The sequence below is a fragment of the Scyliorhinus canicula genome, chromosome 18 (genome assembly GCF_902713615.1).
Source record: "Scyliorhinus canicula chromosome 18, sScyCan1.1, whole genome shotgun sequence".
NCBI classification, from domain to species: Eukaryota; Metazoa; Chordata; class Chondrichthyes; order Carcharhiniformes; family Scyliorhinidae; genus Scyliorhinus; species Scyliorhinus canicula.
In genome coordinates this window covers 48,570,671-48,583,447 of record NC_052163.1, presented here as the reverse complement: position 1 = coordinate 48,583,447, position 12,777 = coordinate 48,570,671, and the positions used below count along the sequence as shown (strand labels likewise).

The 12,777-nt window shown below is 43.4% G+C and overlaps 1 protein-coding gene across 2 annotated transcripts in view; it reads right to left on the bottom strand.

Moving 5' to 3' along the window:
* wdr45b (WD repeat domain 45B) overlaps positions 1 to 12,777 on the bottom strand; it is a 57,954-nt gene that overhangs the window by 31,565 nt on the left and 13,612 nt on the right. The window contains exons 2-4 of one of the 2 annotated variants that reach the window (XM_038776942.1): positions 6,997 to 7,071; positions 4,814 to 4,915; positions 740 to 827 (exon numbers count right to left, since the gene is read on the bottom strand). In XM_038776942.1, coding sequence (XP_038632870.1) covers positions 740 to 827; positions 4,814 to 4,915; positions 6,997 to 7,071 — 265 coding nt within the window. Of the gene's footprint in view, positions 1 to 739; positions 828 to 4,813; positions 4,916 to 6,975; positions 7,072 to 12,777 lie in introns of both variants that reach the window. The other variant, XM_038776941.1, reaches the window with a different exon arrangement.

Below are 12,777 nucleotides of genomic sequence, written 5' to 3'. Positions count from 1 at the left end.
AGTGTTAAGGGGTTATTGGAACAGGGTGGAGAAGTGGTCTTGAGTGGAGTGCTCTTTGAGGGTCGGTGCAGACTTGATGGGCCAAATGGCTTCCTTCTGCACTGTAGGGATTCTATGATTTCCGTGCTGTAAATGCTGTAAATGTCTATGACTCTTAATAGGAATAGGAGCAGACTTGTGTGGAGTCTAAACAAAAACACTGACCAATTAGGCCAAATTTGGTCAATACAGTCCTGTGCTGTAAATTCTATGTAAATGTTCATACATAAATAAAGGTCTTTAATGAAGTTATTTCATTTGTACAGTAACAACCTATGAAATAACAAGTGAACTTGGATGGAAAAACGGTGAGGATTCTGTCTTACCATATCTCATTGGTCCCTCAAGTAGTGATAATCAGGAGTACTGTGGCAAACCCTATGTAGTAATATACCAAAAATTTCCGAAAGACACCTAGAACTTGCTGAAAGTCTAGTTAAAATTGAGGGTATATTTTGGGAATGCATAAGCCGTAATGAGAAACCTCGGGGTCTAAGAGCATGAACTAAGATGAACTAGAATGGCCTTCCTTATCGCAATTGAGGCCTAGTAAGTAAGAAATCCAAAATGCTGACAGGAAATGGAGCATTGTCTTTAATATTCAACAAAACAATGAATTTCAGGTTTGCAATACATTTGGGAAAATAAAGAAAGTAGCAGAGTAAAATTCCAAGGAGGTGATTACATTTCTAAAGGTTACCTGTCTCTCCGTAGTTTAACTGCTTTGACTTCAGTCGAAAATTCGATTTCAATAACAGTCTTCTTCTTTAAATCATCCCATATCATTACTGAAAAATACCACAGCATTTCATCATTTCCTCTCAACATGAAGTCAAGTCTACTCCACCAAATAAGGTTATCCTTCCTTTCCTCAAGACCATAGAAGAAATGCAAATGCTGACCACCTATAAACTCTAGAGTGACCTTGTTTCTTTACTGATCCCATTTCCCTGACACTATTATTCTTTTGTTATTTACTCACAGCACTGACCACTTTATCACAGGCCTTCCCTCTAATTTGTTCCTTCCCTGTGCCCGTCTCTGCACTTGAAGCATTAGATGCAACTTCCTGAATCATTCATTTGGTTCTCACTCCGGCTGTTGCCGGATCTACCGCGTAGTTCCAGCATTTCCTGCTCGTATTTTAATTTGATTTCCAATACCAGCAGCATTTTGCTTTAATTAATTAAACCTGGACTAGCTGTCGGAGATTATTTAACTAAGGGCAGACAGCGTTAGATTCACTTCTACAGCAAATTATGGCAGATTAGGACTGATGCCAATCAAATTAAGATAGCCATTCACTGCTGGCACTGAGGTTCCAGGGGGTTAGTTAGAGCTTGTTACCAGTGTGGCTTGTGGTGCAACTAGTGAAAGTTGGCTAGAAATATCTGAAGTTACCAAACCACACAAGAATCTTTAAAAAAAATAATTCTCTCCAATCATCCCATTTACCATTTTATTACCTGGAGATAACTTTCATGACAGCAACATTCAAGTCATACCCCATGGCAATGCAAAAATTCAATTATAATAGACATCTTTGTGTACCTTATTGAAGATAGTTTAATTATTTTGAATAGTCTGTTTTTAAAAAAGAATACCAACTAAATACTAATAACCTAGATATTGAAGTTGCTTCCCCAAAGACCTAAAGCAATTACCAATTTCAACAATCAAAGAACACCTCAAGTTCACAGTTAAAATCTCAGGTAGCTCCCATTAGCTGTTCCAAGTTTAGGGTAATTGATATTTTTTGGAGTAAAGTGGAACGAGTCACTCCTGTAAGTGGACACGGTATTTTTCATTTAGAGGTGTGCCAAATGTTTAACAATGGAATGAACGCTTAACAAAAGGATCCCCACATTATAGGTTCTGACCTGGATATTACTGTTTTCTGCACATGTTCCCACATGCTTTGCTCCAAAGATTTGCGACGTTAGACCAAGAAAATATTAACACAGCCAAGGTAAAAATCATAAATAAAATACTGGCACGAGAGAGTGACAAATCTCCAAGACCAGGCAATTTCTGTACCTGGACTTAAAAAAGTGACTGTTGATGTCCTAATTATAATGTCAAAAGTTCTCTCAATTCATGAACTTTAAATGGAAAATTTTGCTCAAACAATGTTTAAAAATAATTGAGGGGAAAACAATGGAATTACAGATTTGTTAATCCAACACCTGTTGTCAGGAAATTCCCACAGCACAACAATTGTCAACAGTTCAGGGAGGGTTTATGAAAGGTAGGTCATGCCTGATGACCCCAGAATCATTTGCCGAAGAGACTTAAATACCGAACCCGAGAAGGTTTGCAGATATTTTTTATATAGACCTACAGGAGGCATTTGATAATGTTCCACATAAGATAGTGTTAACTAAAGCTCAAGTCCATGGAATTGAAAACAAATCTGGTTAGGGTATACTGAAGACAGAGTAGGACAAAGGGCAGGTATTCTAGCAAGATGGAACAAATGGTGTCCCACAAGAATCTGTGTTGGAGAGTCAACTATTCAATACATTTACTAGCAATTCATGGGCCACATCCAAGTTTGCAGATGACACAAAGATAAACAGCAATATAAGCAGTGCAAATGGAAACTTATCACAAAGAAATATTGATAAATGAAAGGAATTACTACACGGTGGACTAAATGGTATAAAAGGACCAATACTGGTAGGTTCAATGCTAGGAACAGTGGAGGACAAGCAAAACATGGGGTCTAGGTACAGAAATTACAAAGTCAGAACAGGCAAAGAAAAATCAGAAAGGCTAATCCTGGAATCCCGACAGTGCAGAGGAGGCCAATTGGGCCATCGAGTCTGCACTGGCTTTCCGAAGGAGCACCCTACACATGTCCACTCCCCCATCCACCCCACTCCATCCTGCACACATGGACACTAAGGGGCAATTTAGTATGCCCAATCCACCTAACCTGCACATTTTTAGACAAATGGAATACTGCTGTTTGTATATAGAGGACCACAATACAAGGAAGAAGAAGTCTTGCTTCAGTTATACAAGGCTCTGGTTCGACCACAGCTGGAGAATTCAATTCTGGACACCACACCCAAGGAAGGATGCATTGGTCAGTGCAGCATAGCTTTACCAGAGTGCTACCTGGACTCAAAGGGATACAATATGAGGTCCTATTATACAAACTAGGGCTGTATTCCCTGGAATTTAGATGGTCAGTGAGTGATCTAACAAAAGTTTAAAATTATTAAGAGGAACAGCTCATTTCTCTCTCCATCTACTCTATTTCCACTTGGGGTCAACCTTAAAAATTAGAACCATACCTCTTGGGAACAAAATTGGGAAACAATTCTACACAAAAGGAATGGCTGAAGATTGGACGTCTCTTCCATAAGTGAAAATTTATGCTGTTTTTTAAGTTTTGAATATTGGTTTTTCTCTAATTCAAAGATACTGAACTGTATGGAATTAGGCTCAAGGGGCTAAATGGCCTACTCTTAACATTCACAGAAAGTGAACAAAGCAAGTGTTACGAGAAGACTCCCATCTGAAATCAGTGCCACTTGCCTTTGCAAAACAATATTAAAAAATACAGTACGTCTCCCCACATTATTGGGCCATCACTGAAGACCAGTGACTTTCAAACAACGAGTTAGAAGATGTTAATTGATTACCAAGCCAGGATCATTTATACTTTGGTATTTTGACAAATAACTTCCATGACTAGCACATTTATATTTTAACCAGCTTTCATCAGTGCTTTATTTAAAAACCGGTTTAGCTCAGTTGGCTGGACAGTTGGTTCGTGAAGTAGAGCAAGACCAACAGCACGGGTTCAATTCCTGTACCAGCTGAGGATATCCATGAAGGCCCCACCTTCTCAACCTTGTCTCTCGCTCGCTGGAGCTCTGGTGATCCCCAGGTTAAATCACCACCAGTTAGCTCTCCCCCTCAAAGAGGAAAGCAGCCTATGGTCATCTGGAACTATGGCGACTTTACTTTTTATTTAAAAACAAAAACATTTTTAAAATCTTATACATTTAAAATGCAACTCTCTTCCAAATCCTACCTGTGGAAAGATAGCGAAAAATAATCTGAAATCACTTGCTTTGATTCAGTTATACAAAGGTCAGAACATGCAAACGTGTCATTGTCAAATTTCACACCTCATTTTTAAAGGGGTGTTCAAGCTACACATATGGAGCAACAAGGGGTCTGCTTTCCCCATCACAGAAATTGTCTTGATATAGCAAAATTAATCTGACTAAACACTTAAGATATGGTGAACCAAAAGATAAATTCCAGATAGTAGTTCAACACGACAGACCAGAAGAAAAATTACAAATAATATTGGGGGTTTTTTTCAAAATCACAATAAGTGGGTGACACTGGCAAGACTGCATTCAGTCCATTTCTAATTGTCCTGCAGAGAGATGATCTTCTTGAATCATTGGCTTAAAGAAACTTTGGTGTGCATTAACAGCTATTGTGGGATTATCGTCCTCAAGTGAGGGGAATAATGAAACTGTTGGGTTTTAATGTAAATCTAGCAATGTAAGGTAATTTTCTCTGGTTCCGAAATATCAACGTTACAATTTCAATGGTTGGACTATAACTTAGGATCGCTAGTCCAGTAGGATATCCACTACACCATTGTACTGAAATTAAGTTGCATTTTAATTCAAGTCACAAACCAGCCTTCTAATATTTTTTCAGTATGTCACAAATGGTAAACGGCATTGTCCTCAAGAGGATTAATCCTAAAAATATCACATTTCTACTGACCAAGCTATACCTTTATTGGGAGGATACTTGGGTTTTTTACCACCTCCAACCAAAGCTAAGTAATTACATCGAAAAAGCATTTCAACATGACCAACTCCTCCTTCCATAAATTCTGTAAAAGAAAAAAAAATCATAGTTGTTCAAATGTAGAATGGTGCACAATGGACAGATGTAACTAAGAAATGGCCAAATGGGTTTCGCATAAAATTAAGAAATACAATGCAACCTTCCGAGCACAGTGCTACGCCAAAGATCTATCATGCTTTTGCTCACTGGTTTATTGCATTTGGAACAGAAATGCCTGGCCGGACTTGCGGTGACGGCGGGCGGGAGGCAGCCACACATTGGAGGGCTCCCGCTTGGGAACGGCATTTTCGGGGTCTAACGCCCGGTCCCAGGGGTAACAGAGGCGGCAAAAGCAGGGAGAAGGCACAGTGAAGGAAGATGTCGAGAACAAGTAAAAAAACGGCCGTGAAAAAAGCAGCTGAAAGTCTGTCAGGGAGTGGAAAGGTCACCGCGGGGACGGCAAGAAAAATGGAGGCTGGGGCACCATGGGAGGCCGCATTGCCCACGGCTGAAGAAATGACTACGGTGATGGCCGCGGAACTCGAAAGGCAGTTCACAAAACACGTGGAGGCGATGAGGAAGGAGATGGGGCGGTATTGAAAGTGCTAGTGGAGGAGGAGATAGCTCCAGTGAGGGCAGCGGTATTGAGCACAGTGGCGGAGGTAATGGAGCAAGGTGAGGCGCTGAAGGAAGTGGAAGAGACATTGTTGAAGCACAGTGATCAACTTACCTCGATGGGGAAGGAGATGCAGAAGGTGACAGAGATCAACGAGGGTCTGCGAGCCAAAATGGACGACTTGGAAAACAGATCCAGGTGACAGAATTGGAGGATTGTGGGTCTTCCCGAAGGAGTGGAAGGCAGGAGGCCGACTGAGTATTTTGCCACAATGTTGGCGAAGCTATTGGCGGAGGGTGATGATTCCTCCCGATATGAACTGGATCGGGTTCATCGGTCGTGGAGGCCTGCACCAAAGGAGAGTGAACCGCCAAGAGTAATGACTCTGTTTTCGTAGGTACAGTGTGAAGGAGAAGGTCCTGTGCTTGACAAAGCAGAAGTGGGTGGTGCAGTGGACTGGAGCTGGTATACGCATTATCAGGACTTTACGGTGGAGCTGGTGAGGAAGCGGGCTGCCTTCAGCCAGGAGAAGAAGGTGCTGCATATCAGTAAGGTGCGGTATAGTTTACCCAGCTAAGTTGAGGATGACCTACAAATCAAAGGCCTTTTATTTCGGGACAGTGGAAGCAGCAGAGGTGTTTGCGAAGGCAGAAGGACTGTGGCTGAATTGAGAAGTGGTCATGTACCGATGTAGCCTCATGTAGCTCTATTTTTTCGCTGCGGCGGGTGTCTGTGCTAAATGAGCCAACGTTGTATATACTTGGACAAGGGAAGAGAGGGGACTTTCACTTGCAATGATGGTCCTTTGGAGCTTGGGTGTGTACGCGGGGTTTGTGTGCTAAAGGGGGTTTCTTGGTTTTCCTGGGGCCGGGCAAGGGGGAAAGAGACCCGGGCTGGGGCCCTCCACGCTGGCCGGTTTAAGCCCGGGAGGGACTCTATAGGTTACTGGTGACCATAGGCGATTCCTAATTCCTTTCTCTTTTCTTTCTCCTGTGTTTGTCCCACTGTGGGAGGGTTTGTTCTATTTGAAGCTTATATTGTCAGGTGGGTCGTTGCTTGACTTTGTACTTGTTACCATTTACTGCTTGTGGGTGGGGTGTAAACAGCAACTCAGGCTACGAGTGAACTCTAACATGCACCCCCACCATCCTAAAAAAAGAGGAAAAGGAGAAGTAGAGAGAGCGAGGGAGAGAGAGGTGGCACTGGCAGAGACAAATACTTTTATTTGCTTCTGCCAGTGCAGTTAAGAGAAGCCACTCAAAACACCCAAGATTGTCCCTCAGCTTGAACATTATTTTCCAAAAGCTCTTGCTAAAATGTTTCACATCATTTATCAAACTCAGCATATATTTTTTTAATTTTCTCTCACTAATAATTTAGATCCCGGAGACAGAAATCAAAAAAGGCAACATCATATTTACTACAAAATGATCTTAAACTCAACATTTGTAATTGTTGTAAAATCAATAGTAATGACAAATCTGCATTACCTGACTGGCGATACGCCTCACCTTGTTTCTCCTTCTCCTTCAGTGGATCAGTGTTATAGACTCGGAATCCATTTTCCATTCCACATGCAAAACAACCTGCAGTCAAGAAACAAAGCATTGACAATCTTCTCGCAACCCTGAGCGTTCAGAAGGAACTTCTTAATTAAAACCTTGCTTACTTGTACAAGCCAATAAGGGTGATATTTCACCTCAGTAATGAGAAAAAATGGTCAAGACACAGCTTTGAATCTGAAGTAGTTCATGAGGTGAATTAAATAGCTTTCAAGAAACAACCACCAGAGAACCTTCAGCCTTGCATATAGTAAACAGAGCCCTTAATCACTTGACAACCTACAAGGGGAATCTAGAATTAAAAAGAGAAGGTAAAATATTGTAGATGTTGTAAGGATAGCACATTTTTGTACCAATGAGATGTTTTTTAAGTCTTGCCACAGAACACTCCACAATGCTGCCAGTGAAGAATATTCAGGGCAACAGGTGGTTTTTTAAAAAGTACAACCTCCACGACTCTGGATTTAGATTAGCACTGGTCTCAGAATGCCAATGGTGGGTTATGCTAGTTAGGAGGTTGCAACCTTAACTTCCAAAACCGTGCTCTGATCTGCTCCCCATTTCAATTTTCTTCCGTTCTTATCTCACTCTAATTAGCATTCGGAGACTTGCTCAATGACCACGATCGGCAGATGATTAATCTCAACAGTTCATAAGGTAAACTGGAGATCTAGGCCCACCAAACAAGAGTGCCCCACTGGACATCAGCCTGGATTTCAGAGTCAGATCATTTACAGTGGGGTTTAAACCATACACTAACTCAAATGCAAGATTCCTACCACTAAACCGAAGACACTCTCCACCTCGTGTGGGGATAAGGAGGTTAAATTATGAGTCAGGTTTCATTTTGCTCACTTGAATATCGAAGATTAAAAATGATCTAATTGAGATAGGGGAAGCAGTGATGCAGCGGTACGGTCGCTGGACTAGCAGATGGTAGAATTTGAATTCAATAAATAACCTGGAATGGAAAGTCTAGTGGTGACCATTGCTGATTGCTGTAAAAATACATCTGGTTTACATGCCCTTCATGGAAGGACATCTGCCGTCCTTACATGGTCTGGCCTGCATGTGACTTCAGGCCCAAAGCAATGTCGTTAAGGCACCCAGTTGTGTCCAACAGCTGTGAAGTCTGCAAAAAGGAATGAAACCAGATGGACGACCCGGCATTAACCTCAGCACCAGAAATGACAATGGCAAGTCCAGCCCTGTTAACACTGAAATAGTGTCCTCACTAAATTGTGGGGGTTTGAGCCAAAATTTAGGAGCACTCTCTCAGACTAGTCAAGCAACAGGCTGACACAGTCACACTTAGAATCTTACAGACAATGTGTCAGACATCAACATCACCACTGCTGGGTATGTCCAGCAAAGGTAGTGACACAATCGGGAGGGAGTTATCCTGGGAGACTGTATCGACTCCGGACCTCAAATCTACTGGCACTAGGTCAAGAATGGGCAAGGAAATCTCTTGCTGATCATCATCACATACTGCCCCCTCTCAGCTAATAAGTCAGTACTCCATCTTGAACACCGTTTGGAGGAAGTACCGAGTGTGGCAAGGGCACAGAATTTACTCGAGATTGAGATTTCAATGGCCATCATCAAGAGGAGTTCAGTAGCACCACAACTGACCAAGCTGGTTGCGTTCTAAAATATATAGCTGCTAGACTGAATCTGCAGCACGTGACCTCTGCAACACATGACCTCTGCAGCCTCCCCCCCCCCCCCCCCCCCCCCGCGCAACATTCACATCTTCTACCCTCTCAAAGAGCCAGCTTATCCTCGCCCTTGTAAGGTGCGCTCTACACACAACCTTCAGCTGTATCAGCCCCGATCTCGCACACAAAGTGGAGTCGTTCACCCTCCGGAGCACCTCACAACAGAACATCCTCCTCCATACCCTCTCCCAACTCTTCCTCCCACTTTACCGCGATCCATTCTAGTGGCACCTTCTCCTCCTCCAAAATAGCCTTTACAAAATGATCAGAGGGTTAGATAGGGTGGACAGCGAGAGCCTTCTCCCGCGGATGGAGGTGGCTAGCACGAGGGGACATAGCCTTAAATTGAGGGGTAATAGATATAGGACAGAGGTCAGAGGTGGGTTTTTTACGCAAAGAGTGGTGAGGCCGTGGAATGCCCTACCTGCAACAGTAGTGAACTCGCCAACATTGAGGGCATTTAAAAATTTATTGGATAAGCATATGGATGATAAGGGCATAGTGTAGGTTAGATGGCCTTTAGTTTTTTTTTTCCATGTCGGTGCAACATCGAGGGCCGAAGGGCCTGTACTGCGCTGTATCGTTCTATGTTCTATGTTCTAAATCGCTGATACTACCCCCTTCTCCAGTCCCCCTGTCGTCAGCACCTCCTCCAGCAATGTGGAAGCCGGCTCTACTGGGAAGCTCTATCTACTTTCTGGCAAAGTCTCAAACCTGCATGTATCTGAATATTTCCCCCTGCTCCAGCCCATACTTCGCTCCCAGCTCTTTCAATCCCACAAAACGACCCCCAAGAAACAAATCTTTTCCTAATTCCTTTCTCCCACCATCTCTGCAAATTTCCATCCTATTTCGCTGTCTCAAATCTATGGTTCCCCCGAAATCGGCATTTCCCTTGACCCTGCCCCCAATCCGAAGTGCTGTCGAAACTGCCTCCAAATTCCCAACGAAGCTCTTACTACCAGACTCCTGGAGTATCTCCCCAGGGCCGTCGGGAGCAGCGCTGTCGCTAGCGCCTTCAATCCCGACCCCCTACCCAAACTCTCCTCCATTCTGACCCATTGAGAGTAAACCCCTCTGACCCAGCTCCGTATCTTCTCCACATTCGCCACGCAGTAATAATACATCAGGTTCAGAAGACCCAAACCCCCTGCCTGCCTTCCTCTCTGTAGTAGCACTTTTTAAATTCTGGCCACATTCCTTCCCCATATGAACGAGGTAATCATCCCCTCAATCTCTCTAAAAAATGCGTTTGGAAGGAAAATCGGCAGGTATTGAAAAATAAACTGGAATCGCGGCAGCACATTCATTTTAACCGCCTGTACCCGACCCGCCAGTGACAAAGGGAGACAGTCCCACCTTGCCAGATGAGCTTCCACCCTCCCCACTAAACTAGAAATGTTGTACCTATGGAGCCCCCCCTCCACAATCTTGAGCAACCTGCACCCCCGGGTATCTAAAGTGAGTCCCTGCCTTATGGAATGGCAGCCCCCCATCCCCCTATTCACTCATCTAGATTTAATTTGTACCTTGCGAAAGACCCAAACACCCGAAGCAGCTTCAGTATCCCCCCGATTGACACACTTGGTTCCGCCACGTATAATAACAAGTCATCAGCATACAAGGACACCCTATGCTCTATCCTGCCCCGCACTATCCCTTTCCATACCCCCAAACTTCTTAATGTGATGGCCAATGGCTCAATCGAGAGTGCAAACAGCTGGGGAAGAACATACTTGACATCATCCTCACCAATCTGTCTGCTACAGATGCACCTGTCCATGACAGTATCAGCAGGAGTTACCACCGCAAAGTCCTTGTGGTGACAAAATCACATTGGCAACACCCTCGTGTGCCACTACCTCAGTGTTAGATGGGATAGGTTTAGAACAGATCTAGAAACTCACAACTGGGCAACCATGAGGTGTTGTGGGCCACCATCAGAAAAATGGTATTCAACCACAATCTGTAACTTCATGATCTGGCATATCTCCCACTCTACCATTACCACCAAGCCAGGGGATCAACACTGGTTCAATGAAGAGTGCAGGAGCAGCAGCAGGCATACCTAAAATGTGAAACCACAATGCTAAACATAAGCAGCATGCAATAGACAGACCAGTGTGATTGCATAACCAATGGATCAGATCCAAGCTCTACAGTCATGATACATCCATCCAGCCGTGAATGATGGTGGATAATTAAACAACAGTGGAAAATGAGGATCCACAAATATTCTCATCCTGAGATGGGGGAGCCCAGCGTACCAGTGTAAAAGAGAAGGCTACTCTATGAAGCATTTGCAAAAATCTTCAGCCAGAAGTGTCGTGTGGATGATCCATCTTGGCCTTCTTCAGAGGTCCCCAGCATCTCAGATGCCAGTCTTCAGCCACTTCGACATCAAGAAACGTCTGAAGACACTAGATACTGTAAAGGCTATGGGCCCTGACAATATTCTGGCAGAAGTCTTGAAGGCTTGTGCTCCACAACTTGCCAAGCCCCTATCCAAGCTGCTCCAGTAGAGCTACAACACTGGCACCTACCTGGCAATGTAGAACATTGTCCAGGTATGTCGTATGTACAAAATGATAGGACAAATCCAACCTGGCCACTTACTGCCCCAGTGGTCTATTCTCAATCATCAGTAAACATCAGGGGCCCTCAACAGCTCAATCAAGCGGACCGTGTTTCACAATAACCTGCTCACTGACCCTCAGTTTAGGAATCAAGCACTTGGCTCTTGACCATATTAGTCTTGGCTCAAACATGGACAAAAGAGCTGAACTTTAGGGTGATGTGGGAGTGACTGCCCTTGATACCAAGGCCACATTTGACCAAGTGTGGCGTCAAGGAGCCCCAGCAAAACTGGAGTTAATGGGAATCAGGGGGAAAACTCTCCACTGGTTAGTCATACCTAAGCATAAAGGAAGATGGTTGCGATTGTTCTAGGACAACACTGCAGGTGCTCATTAGGTCCTAGGTCCAACCAATTTCAGCTGCTCTGTCAATGACCACCCATTAAACTTGTTCTTGCACTGAACTTCACCTTTGACTCCACTCACTTCTGCCAAAATATCCTGTTGCTTATGGAAACCCTGCCTGTGCCAGCTTTTTCATGAGATATATGGAACATTTTGTTCCAGTCCTATTCAGGTTCCCTCACACACCTCTTTTCCAGTACACTGATGACTGTATTCTTCCAGGATTTACTTGCACTTCCAATTTAATATATTGTATTCGCTGCTCACAATGCAGTCTTCTCTACAGACTGAGTGACAGATTTGAGAGAGAGCCCCATAACAGAGCTTCTAGGTGCTATTTATGTTAATTCTCTGCCCCACTCTCACCTCTGTCCTTGCCCTCTAACACTGCTTCAACAAAGCTCAAAATAAGTTAGAGGAACAGCACCTCAACTTTAAGTTAGGTATTTTACAGCCTTTTGGACTCAACAGCACATCAATTTTGCATCATTACCACCTATTTTATGGACATGAGCTATGATTATATCTGCCCCAACCCATCATCGGTTCCTTTACTTATTCAATTACCACCTCTTCTTACCTTGCACCATCACCCCTTTTGCAATTTAATATCTCTTCATTCTCTATGCTTTCCTACTGCTTTATAAAACTATTAAATCTCTAACCTTTTCCAGTACTGATGAAACAATATGGCCTTAAATTCTCCAAGAGATGCCGCCTGACCCGAGTATTTCCAGAATTCTTTGAATTTATTTCTGGATTTTCAGCATATGCAGTATTTTCATTTTGCTAGGCAACAGCATTTAAGGGACATGGTACCAAGGCAGGCAGATGAAGTCAAGATCAATAGACCCTGACCCAACTGAATGGTGGAACTGGTTCAAGGGGTTGAATGACCTAATCCGGTTCTATTAACGGTTTAATATTGGGGAAAACTATGGATATGGGACTTCAGCAAAATCAACAAGACTTAGGCATGCAGTAGAAATATATGAACATGTGGTTCACTTTCTACCTATACCTAATGC